This window comes from Sus scrofa, chromosome 3, assembly GCF_054392235.1.
Source record: "Sus scrofa isolate SSC_HxYL_T2T_F1_AM1 chromosome 3, Sscrofa_HxYL_maternal_Yorkshire_Landrace_v2.0, whole genome shotgun sequence".
NCBI classification, from domain to species: domain Eukaryota; kingdom Metazoa; phylum Chordata; class Mammalia; order Artiodactyla; family Suidae; genus Sus; species Sus scrofa.
In genome coordinates, this window is record NC_139385.1 from 98081845 (window position 1) to 98093911 (window position 12067).

Genomic DNA, 12067 nt, shown 5'->3' on the forward strand with positions numbered 1-12067 from the left:
TTCGATCCCTGGCCCTGGAACTTTCACGTGCCGTGGACGTGGCCAAAAAAAAATATTACATATATATATTATACATCTTTTACAGATTTACGCTTGTGGGATCTTATTTTCATATTATTTTAGTTATCTATAGCAGGTACAGAGCTATATCATTTTGTTCAATGACCGTATATTCCATTGTGTGCATGTTACCATAATTTATTTAAAGAAATCCCACATCAGTGGACATTTTAAGTTATTTTTAGATTTTGCTGCAGTGAAAATCCATGTATAACATGTTCATAGGGTAGTAAATTCTTGATAGTAAAATTGATAGGCCAAAGAGCATAAATACATATATATTTCTGTGTATGTTTAATTTTAATTGATACTATTTTATTATCCTTTCAAAAAAAATCAATTTTTAGTCCCACTAATAGAGTACCTATTTTTCAAGATTAGCATTGATTCATTAACAGCCCTTTAATTTTTATTAAAGTGATAGAAGAATATATTTTAATTTTGTAAAAATTATTAGTGAGCTTTTTTATGTATTTGTCAGCCACATATGAATACTTAGTTTTATTATTCAGTTATATATATACACACATATATATAAAATCAATCACTTGGATTACTAATTATATTTCAGAAAATTTGGCATGCAAAGTTCTATTAAGATAAAATCTCTTTTCCCATTGACTTCCTATATAAATTTCCATTGTGGACAAAAATTACTTGGTTGTTGTATTTCAGCTATTTTAGATAATGTTATAAAGTTGGCTACCCTATGTTAGACTGGTGATTTCTGTGCATTTCCCACCACATATTTTTGTTAAGTTCATACTTTTCCATTGTAAAATTTTTCCTGCTCTGAGATATCTTTTCTACTCTAGTCTATAATGAATAGCATATCTCTTCTATTCATTATGGACTATAGGAATTTTTCTTTTTTTGTTCTTTTTAACCATTTTATTTATTTATTTATTGAAATTTACAATGTTATGTTAGTTTCAGGCATATAGCAAAGTGATTCAGATTATATATATATATATTTTTTCTTTTTCAGATTGTTTTCCCTTGTAGGTTATTACAAATATTGAGTATATTTCCCAAACTATAGGAATTTTTCTTATTCCTAGGTGTACCCAGACTCACCATTAAGCTTGTACATTTTGGTTTCTAAAGAGCTTAACTACACTAGTCCTTAACATATGTAAATGAAAAATGCTTCACCTCTTTGGTGTGTCAAGATGTATATAAATACATCAGTATTCCATATTATTTTCCCAGTGTAAGTTTTTTTTAATCCTTTGTATTTGATCAAATGAATTAAAGAAAAGTACAATATCAACAGCTATTTTAAAGCATTTTTCTTCCTCAGCTTTCATTTTATGGTATAATATGTGGATTAAATCATGACTTGCCTTTTATATAGTGATAAATAGTACATATAACTTGAAAGCCTATAAAGCAAATCTTGTCTTTGTTCCATAATATAGATATAATAAATAAGTGATCTGTTGTGATTCAGCTATACATTTTTTGCATGTTACAATTATACACAAATTCAGGCCTTGTATATTAAAGTTTTATTTTGGTTTTCTAGAGGATTCTTTGTTTATACTTTTTTTTTTGTCTTTTTGCCATTTCTTGGGCCGCTCCCGCGGCAGATGGAGGTTCCCAGGCTAGGGGTCAAATCGTAGCTGTAGCTGCCAGCCTACGCCAGAGCCACAGCAACACAGGATCTGAGCCACGTCTGCGACCTACACCACAGCTCACGGCAATGCCTGGTCATTAACCCACTGAGCAAGTCGGATTTGTTAACCACTGCGCCACGACGGGAACTCCATTGATACTAATTTTTTAGTGAATTGTTATTTAGAAATAATCCTGAAAATATAGTATTCTTAAACATTTTAATAGCTATCAAATTAAATATAATGATCTGTGATTTGCCTAGTAATTCAACTGTTTAACTATAAAATTGAAATATGGCCCTATTTACTGGAAAAATTGAAAATAGTACATTTTATTTGGATTTGCTCCATAAGTCCTATAGATGAAATAGAGTTTTAGTGAGTGTTTTATACCAAGAAAAGAATCACTAGAGAAAATATGTAACATCTGTTAGGTCTGTTATGGACTAAATCTTTTAAACAGATGGTCAAGATTGTTCCTGCTTCTCTTCCAAATATTTGTGTTTATGAAATACTTAGTTTTGCTGCTGCTCCTCAGACTACCGCATATAATGTTTGTGCCTTTCGGTAATTAGAAAAGGTACACTCCTTTGGCTACACCACCCCATGCACTCTGGGTACTTTTGAACAGCATAAAAACCGTACAGCTGACAATCCCATTCTAGTTTTTTGTGTTAATATATTTAGAATGGAATGTGTTATTTTTGACATTATAAAGCAGAGAAAAAGAGCACAGGCACAATAGTATATTAAGATTTTAGTATTTCTGCTTTCTTTTCCTTTAAATGTCTTTTTACAATTTGGGATAGAGGGGAGTTGTTTTGTTTTTCCCTTCTAAGATTGTTGGGATTTTTTTGGATTATAATGGTGACAAATACTTGTGAAGATTCTAGTATATGTTAAACTGAAATATGTTTGATGCTGCTTTTTTTTTAAATATGTGTTTTCTTTATTAAGAATGCTACACTGCAAGCAGAGAAGCAAGCACTGAAAACTCAACTGAAGCAACTTGAGACGCAGAACAATAACTTGCAGGCTCAGATTCTTGCACTTCAGAGACAGACAGTATCATTACAGGAGCAGAATACTACTCTTCAAACACAGAATGCCAAGCTTCAGGTTGTAATGTACTGTCATGGGGATATGCATCCAAACTCTTTTTTTTTTTTTTTCCCCTTGGCTGCACCCACAACATATGGAAGTTCCAGAGGCAGGGATCAAATCTGAGCCACAATTGAGACCTGTGCCACAACCGCGGCAGCACTGAATCTTTAACCCACTCTGCCTGGCCAGGGATCAAACCTGTGCTGCCACAGAGACAACACAGGATCCTTAACCCACTGGGCCACAGTGGGAACTCCCCAAACTCCTAATAGCATTATGCTATTAAAACAAGGCTGACTAGACATCATAACATTGTCTCCTACTGAGTGAATTTAACAGTCAACTGAAGATTAGATATTTCTCTACTGCTATGCCAGATTTTCAGATATCAGCATTTTTTAAATGTTAGTGCCTTTAAATTAATAAATTTACTCATCAAGTATAAATAAAATAATTTTATTAGTATTGTTCTTATGGCGTTTCACCCTTTTAAACAAGTTGATTATGATTATTCAGGTAGAAACCCATGTTTTAGTCTATGATTGCAACATATCTATTAGTTAAGTTATTGCAAAACAGCACAGTGTGAGTTTTGTCTTTAGACTTGTCCTTAATTCAAAGGATCCATCTTGTAGTTAACGCTGCCAACATCTTTTCAAATAGAACAGTCAAGTGGGGGAAAGTACAACTCTCTGGAACCTCTTAAAAAGCAGAGAAGTACTCCCTCTGCATCTAAAATTTCTTTCTATAACTCTTCCCAAATATTAAAGCAAATTCTAATTTAATTTAGACTTGAGAAAATTTCCAGTTGAATTTCACAAGTAATTTTTCAGTTCTATCATCTCTCAACTTCTAGAAAATGAATTTCAAATTCCGTACTTTTCTATGGACTTGTTGATTAACCTTCATTTAAAATAATTCAACCCAAAACATGTATATGATATGTATCTCACAATGTATTGTAACACCTACCAAAAATCAAAATTAAGTGGTAGCCTTATCCTTCAGGATGCTGAAATTCAAATTTTCTCAATATAATATGAATATATCTGCTGTGATTTATTTTATTTAGTACTTCCTAAAATTAACATTATCATTTATTTTTTAAAAAGATTATAAGGAGTTCCCATTGTGGCTCAGCAGGTTAAGAAACTGACTAGACGTTCATAAAGATGCGGGTTTGATCCCTAGTCTTGCTCTGTAGGTTAACGATCTGGCACCACAAACTGTGGTATAAGTCGCAGACACAGCTTGGATCTGGTGTTGCTGAAGCTGTGGTGTAGGCCAGCAGCTGCAGCTCCAATTCTACCCCTACTCTGGGAATTTCTGTGTACCGCAGGTACACCCCTAAAAAAAGAAAAAAAAAGAATATAAACTATTTTTCTTATGTATGTTACAATATGCATTCTTGTAGGTTGAAAATTCCACTCTTAATTCCCAAAGTACCTCACTTATGAACCAGAATGCACAACTCCTAATTCAGCAGTCTTCCTTAGAAAATGAAAATGAATCTGTAATCAAAGAGCGAGAAGATCTGAAATCTCTCTATGATTCTCTGATCAAAGATCATGAAAAGCTGGAACTTTTGCATGAACGGCAGGCTTCAGAGTATGAGTCTCTCATTGCTAAACATGGAACTCTAAAGTCTGCCCACAAAAACCTTGAAGTGGAACATAAAGACCTTGAAGATCGGTAATTTATCATCTTTTCATGTGTTGTTAGTTTAAAACCAGTTTTCACTGGTACTAAAATTCCATGTGTTAAACAGATCTGAGATAATTTATTTAGGAAATGTATGTAAATTTACATGTTTTATGTGATAATTATTAATGAATTACTCTTGCTTCCTGTATTTCTAAAATATTTTCTTTGTTTCTAAGGAAACATTATAAACCAAATACCTGACTTTTTTTTCTAGTTACAATCAGTTATTAAAACAGAAAGGACAATTGGAAGATTTGGAAAAAACACTCAAAGTAGAACAGGAAAAAATGCTGCTTAAAAGCAAAAACCATGAGACTGTAGCTGCTGAATACAAGAAACTTTGTGGTGAAAATGATAGGTAATAAATATTTATATTTTTAGTTTTGTATTATTCATTACATCTAAAGTGTATATTTCCTCTTCGCAGTATCATCCATAACTTAAAAATTTTTAAAAAGACCCCAGAGTAATAAGTAAATTACCCAACAAAATCATATACAATCATTATAGAATGACTCAAACAAAAGCTCAGGGTCTCCTGCTTTCTCTCATTGTTTCTCTATTGACTTATTCAACTAATTAAGTTTTTAAGCTACATTATACAAAATTTATGTATGCTGATAGTATTTACCTACTTGATTGAGACAGAATGTAGTGAAACCTGATTCATTCTTTATGTCTTTCTTTCTGCTAGTCTGGTATTCCAATTCTTGTCTTTTGAAGTTGCTACAAATGAGCAATCTTAAAATTTTTTCACTGATTGATGTGTATTTTTATTTTTAGCTGCCTTAAGTGTTAATGGTCTCATATTATCATGGGGCAATTATTTTTCTCATTTAAGCCTTTGGAAAATCAAAACTTGCCTAGTGGTAATCCACCCTACTTCATAAGGGTACATTTTCCAAAAAAATTTTAGAAGTCTTTGAAAAATTTAAGCAGCCTAAACACTTGTGCTGCATTTACATTCCTACAGCAGAAGTCCTGAAAGGCAGGACACAAAATTCAAGCAGGGATCATTCATTGAGTATTTTTCCTTCTATGAATTTACTGCAGTCCCTTTTTAGAATTAATACATATTTCTTTTCCTTTATAAAAATATCCTTCTAGAGCCATTTCATGCTTAGTGGTTTTTTAATTTAGAAATTGTTACAACTAGAAATTTTGTAATGGTGGATATGAACTTTAAAAAGCTCAACAATGGAGTTCCCGTCGTGGCGCAGTGGTTAACGAATCCGACTAGGAACCATGAGGTTGCGGGTTCGGTCCCTGCCCTTGCTCAGTGGGTTAACAATCCGGCGTTGCCGTGAGCTGTGGTGTAGGTTGCAGACGCGGCTCGGATCCTGCGTTGCTGTGGCTCTGGCATAGGCTGGTGGCTACAGCTCCGATTAGACCCCTAGCCTGGGAACCTCCATATGCCGTGGGAACGGCCCAAGAAATAGCAACAACAACAACAACAAAAAAAAAAAAAAAAAGCTCAACACCAAGCTAGAATCAAGGAGGATGCATTTGCACAGCATAAACAGTAGAAGACCAAATTGTGACAAGTTATAGGGTACAAAGATAGGGTTGTTTTTATTACACATATTATACTAGGGAATGTATTTACTGGAGGAGTCTCATCTTGAATCTAACCCTTTTTTCCTTGTTGGAATTCAAACCAAACTGGGACAGTTTGTGAACTTGAACAGACCTTCTAGAAATGTAATTGTATACATCAGTGAGGAATCTACAGAGAAAGATCTTGGCCTAAATGATAAGAGCATGGAACTTGAACCAGAAGATTATGCAGGCTTGGAAGGGAAGAGTGGTCCTGGGTATTCTCTCTGAAAGCTGTTCTTGTCCTGCTTTTATACATTTCATGCCTGTGTTCTAAAGGGAGAAAAGGGTTTTAGTAATACCTGAAAGAACCCTTTTACAAATAAAAGATATTTGTGAAGACTTGTTTTTAATCTTAGATAATGCCAAACCAAGAAAGTTTCTTATGTAGACTAGGTTGTCTTGGCCTCTTTAGAATTACGTTCACTGAAATGCACTTTGTTAATGCTCTCAGCTTTGAGAGACAATGTAAAACACTCTCCTGAGGCATTCCCGTTGTGGCACAGTGGAATTAGCAGCACATCTGCAGCACTAGGACTCAGGTTCAATCTCCCGCCTGGCACAGTGGGTTAAAGGATCAAGTGTTTCCATAGCGTGAGTTGTGACACAGGGTGGCCAAAAAAAAAAAGAAAGAAAAAAGAAAAAAAAAATTTTCTTAAAGCGCTGATTTTAGTATTTGCCGTTGGGATGATGTTGAGGACATTATTTATTCTATTTCATTATACCCCCCCCCCTCCATGAAGCATCATGTAGCTTTCTGTATGCCCAGGTGGGGTTTAACCAGCTGTTATACAGATGGCATACATTCATTCATGGAGTCAACCTATTTATGGGATATTTATTCTGTGTTTCAGGTCTTGCCATTTTATTTTATTTTACCAAGTCTTGATTTTTTAATTATATTATTTTATTTATAATTCATGTATTATAAAGAATTATTAAATTCTTTGGAAAATGAGTTGAAGTAAATTATTAGATGTTCTGAGAATATACCTTCCTGAACAAAAGTTTGTTTCGTTTTGCTTCCTCCTTCTTTTGTGGGTGTTTGATCTTGATGCCAAAAGGTGAAGGGTGGTAATCTCCAGCTAGCTCAGTAGGCCACATCCAGCCTGGAGCCCGTTTTGGTACAGCTCCCAAACAGAGAACAATTTTTGCGTTTTAAAAGGTTGTAGGAGGGAACAAAAAAGAAGAGCCTGCTATAGATTGCATGCGACTTGCAGAGCCTGAGGTATTTATTACTTTCTGGTCCTTTACAGAAAGAATTTTCTGATTTTGCTCTTAGAGGTCAGTGGACCTTGTTCTAAAAGAGGTATAATAGTGGAAAGGAACAGAAATGGCAATAGTTTGATTTTTTTTTTTAGTAAAATCCAAATTTATCTTCAATAATTGAGGACGGCATAAATATGAATAATTTATTATAACTGCAGAAATCTCAATAACTAAAATGTTTATTTAAGCATGTGTATCTGTTATCTGGCAACAGACTGATAGATTACCATGTCTCATACTAAATTGATTAATTTGTTTGATGTGACTCTTTAATTTTCATGTTGAGGTTTAGAATCTTTTTTTTTTTTTTTTTTGCCTTTTGCTTTTTAGGGCCGCACCTGCAGCATATGGAAGTTCCCAGGCTAGGGGTCGAGTTGGAGCTGTAGTTGTCAGCTTACTCCATGGCTCACGGCAATGCCAGAACCTAAACCCACTGAGTGAAGCCAGGGATCGAACCTGCATCCTCATTGATACCAGTAAGGTTCATTGCTGACCGTGATAGGAACTCTGAGTTTCAGAATCTTTGAATTCTCTAGGTTAACCAAAAGTGGATTGGTTATTTTCTCTTTTGTCCTTTAAATATTTTCTAATTAATACTTAAAATTTTTAATCTAGTTTTTACAGACTAGAAGCTGATTTTAGAAGAGTTTAAGCACTGGCAAATGATCTTTTGTATTCTCTAAGTATGTCTGAATGTGATTTACAGCATTTTTGTATTGTGTAAATTACAGTAAAAGCTATTAGGAGAATCTGACTCTATTATGATTTCAAATTATAGGTTGAATCATACATATAACCAGCTTTTAAAAGAGACTGAAGTTTTACAAACTGACCATAAAAACTTGAAAAGTCTTCTAAATAATTCCAAACTGGAACAAACAAGATTAGAAGCTGAATTTTCAAAGTTAAAGGAACAGTACCAACAGTTGGACATCACATCCACCAAGCTAAATAACCAGTGTGAGGTGAGTTTAACAAGTCTAATTACCATTTCCTTCCTTTAAGCATCCAGACTTGCCTAAAAAGTAAACAGTCAAATTGTAATGACAATAGCAATATATGTTTAATGGGCTATTTCTGAAAGAATCAGTCATAGATAGTTGAAATTCACGAGAAATTAAGATCTTCCTTCTTCCTTTATCATTAATTTCAATAATTTTTACTGTTGGTTTAAACTTATGTGTCCAGATACTTTGAAAAATTTAACCCTGTTTAATGACAAAATGTTTACTGACTACCTGGCATGAATTAGAAACCGAAAAGGTAAATATCTCTTCCCTTCGGTAAGCTTGTATTCTATTGGAAGGAAATAGACAGTAAACATAAGTAAGTGAAATAAATGTTTCATTGTTTCATTACATATGTCTGTGTAACAGTTTACCGTAAAACACAGTGGTATAAAACAACCATTTACTATGCTCACAGATTCTGTAGGTCAGAGTTTGGACAGGACAGTGGGCACAATTTCTCTGCTCCACTTGCATCTTCGCTCTCAGGTGGAAGATGGAAAGGCTGAGTGCATGTTTAGTGGTTGATGCTGGCTATCAGCTGGAAGCATCAGTAGCTCTCCCTATTGACTAGTTTGGGCTTGCTTACAACATGGTGAGAACCAGAGAGAAGCCATCTCTGCCTTAATGATCAAGCCTCAGAAGTCATGCAACATCATTTCCCCTGCATTCTATTCACTGAGGCAGTCAAAGTCCCACCCAGAGTCAAGGGAGGCAAAATAGACTCAGCATCTTAATGGAGAATGGCTTGATTCTGGAAGAGCTCACGGACTGGAAGTATGGCTGTAACCATTTTGAAAATTAGTCTGCAACTATGGTATGTTACAAGATGCTAAGTTATATGCAAATGAAAATGGCCTAGGGTAAAGAGGGAAGTAGGACTGCCAATGTGGATGATGGAGTGTAGATTGAAATTTTAACTTTACATCATTGAACAAAGATTTGAATGCAATTCATGTATTATTATGTGAACATTCCAGGCAAAGAGCCCGTGCAGTGACCTTAAGCCAGGGGAATCCTGGGCCAGCTACATTGCTTTGGAAGCCATCCTAAAACATTGTTTGAGTAAAACAAGGGAGCCACTGGAGAGTTTTGAACAGGAGTGACATCTGCCCAAGTATACATTCTACTCTTAACAAACTTCGGTGCCTCTCCTTATGATGGTTTTATAAAGTGATAAAAGTCTTGAAATATACAAAGGATACTGGAAGCCTTGAATAGTTCTTAAATTTTATGATTGATCCCTAAATGATTGAAGTTTGAATATAGTTTAACATCTGAATTTTTGGGAACTTTTAAGAATTTAGCACTTAATCAGACCTTTTAATAGCATTAGGAATAGGCTATATCAGAAAAGTAATACTTAACAGCTTTTTGCCTGAAATCACACACCAATAGAAAGAAACATTAATTTGAAATCTTACATATTTAATTACCCAACAAAGTTCATAAATTATAGAACATTCATTCTGCCTGTGATTTAAAAAGTCTAAATAAAATATAATTGATGTTGGAGTTCCTACTGTGGCACAGTGGGCTTGGCAGCATCTCTGTAGTGCCAGGTCATAGGTTCCATGCCTGGCATAGTGGTTTAGAGGATCCGGCATTGCCACAACTGCGGCATAGGTTGCAACTGCAGCTCAAACCTGATCCCTGGCCTAGGAGCTCCATGTGCCACAGGGTGGCCAAAAAAGATAGACAGATAGATAAATTAATATATAAATAAATAATTGGGGTAATGAAATTACAGAGTAGTACAGTGAGGAACATGAAAATCAGCTCCCCAGAAACAGTAAAGTAGAACAAAGCTATCAAAAACATTTCAGGACTCTGGAAATCAAAGAAAGACATACACTAAATTGAGAAGAATTTATTAAAGAAAAGCTGTTTAGCTTTGGGTAGGAACTATGGTTGTCTGAGATATTTTATCATGTGACTTCTATTCTTAGTCCCCTCTTTCTCCAGTACCCAGTAGTTCAGGAAAGGGGTAAGCCATGAAAACCAGCTTTGCTGCTGGAAGGGACTGGCTTGATTTGTGCAGAGAACAGAAGAGGCCCACACCCAGGAGGATTGTCAAAGGCCAGCTCTCAGATGACCTGAACTTGGAATATTGGATCAGACATGTCATAGACAAGCAAATTACTCAGAAATTTAAGTATATGGATGAATTTTAAGTATATGGACATCTTAATCAACTATTACAAAGTGAATTTGAGCCAGTACTCACATCAAGAAGCAGTACATTCACTGTATTCCAAAAACACCTGTCATACTCTTTTCCAATTACCTTCCCTTCCCACTAAGCCAAAGGTTAGCATTTGACTCAAGTTGGGACAATCAGTCAGGGATAAGTAGGTAGCAAGGGTCCTTTCTGATCTCTCCTGAGTAGCCTTCTAGACCACCAGGGACCTGCAGGACCTTATCAAGACCCATTATGGCTGCCCATCTCATTTCCTGGATCTCCAAGTTAAATTTCTGAGTAATTTGCTTGTCTATGACATGTCTGATCCAATATTCCAAGTTCAGGTCATCTGAGAGCTGGCCTTTGACAATCCTCCTGGGTGTGGGCCTCTTCTGTTCTCTGCACAAATCAAGCCAGTCCCTTCCAGCAGCAAAGCTGGTTTTCATGGCTTACCCCTTTCCTGAACTACTGGGTACTGGAGAAAGAGGGGACTAAGAATAGAAGTCACATGATAAAATATCTCAGACAACCATAGTTCCTACCCAAAGCTAAACAGCTTTTCTTTAATAAATTCTTCTCAATTTAGTGTATGTCTTTCTTTGATTTCCAGAGTCCTAAAATGTTTTTGATAGCTTTGTTCTACTTTACTGTTTAGGCTAGAGCCTAAATCATATAATATTATTCGGAAGGAGGGAGAAGTGAATCCCTAGCATAGGAGGCTGGTATATAGTTAATCTTAGTGGGAAGGGAAGGTAATTAGAAAAGAGTGTAACAGGTGTTTTTGGAATACAGTGAATGTACTGCTTCTTGATGTGAGTGCTGGCTCACATGTGTTCACTTTGTGATAGTTAAGATGTCCATATACTTAAAATTCGTTCTTTTTCCTCTATGTATGTTTTATCAGTTGTCTGTTGATGCAATAATGCTGTATAATTACCATAGAACTTCAGGAGTTCCCACTGTGGCACAGTGGGTTAAGAATCTGACTGTGGCAGCTTAGGTGGCCGTGGAGGCATGGGTTTAATCTCCATCCCAGCCCAGTGGGTTAAAGGATCCGGCATCGCCATAGCTGCAGTGTAGGTGGCAGCTGTGGCTCAGATTAATCCCTGGCCCAGGAGCTCCATATACTTTGGGTGCAGCCATTCAAGAACAAACAAACAAACAAAAAACATAGAATTTCAGTGGTCAGGGAGACAGTAAATGTTTATTTTTGTTCATGAGTCTGTGGGTTCACTCAGCACACGGTGTGCATTAATGTGTGTGTGAACCAAGGTCAGTTGATCTTTATAGGATTCGCTCCTGTACCTGCAGTTAGCTGGCATCCTGAGAGCTGACTGGTTCAAGGTGGCCCTGATATAACTTCTCTGTGCCATGTGGTATCTCATCCTCCAATAGGATTCCAAGAAACTAAGAGGACGCATATAAGTCTCTTGAAGCCTAGGCTTGGAGCTATCACAACATCACTTCCACCTCCTTATCTTTGCCAAAGGCATTTCAAATTCAAGAAAAGGAAAAATAGATTCCAC

General features: G+C 35.7%; 1 protein-coding gene across 9 annotated transcripts in view; it reads left to right on the forward strand.

Moving 5' to 3' along the window:
* The window catches only part of CCDC88A (coiled-coil domain containing 88A), a 199204-nt gene that overhangs the window by 161124 nt on the left and 26013 nt on the right, over positions 1-12067 (forward strand). For all 9 annotated transcript variants that reach the window (XM_085019197.1, XM_021087519.2, XM_021087520.2 and 6 more), the window contains exons 19-22: positions 2637-2798; positions 4198-4475; positions 4702-4845; positions 8131-8317. In XM_085019197.1, coding sequence (XP_084875323.1) covers positions 2637-2798; positions 4198-4475; positions 4702-4845; positions 8131-8317 — 771 coding nt within the window. The remainder of the gene's footprint in view (positions 1-2636; positions 2799-4197; positions 4476-4701; positions 4846-8130; positions 8318-12067) is intronic.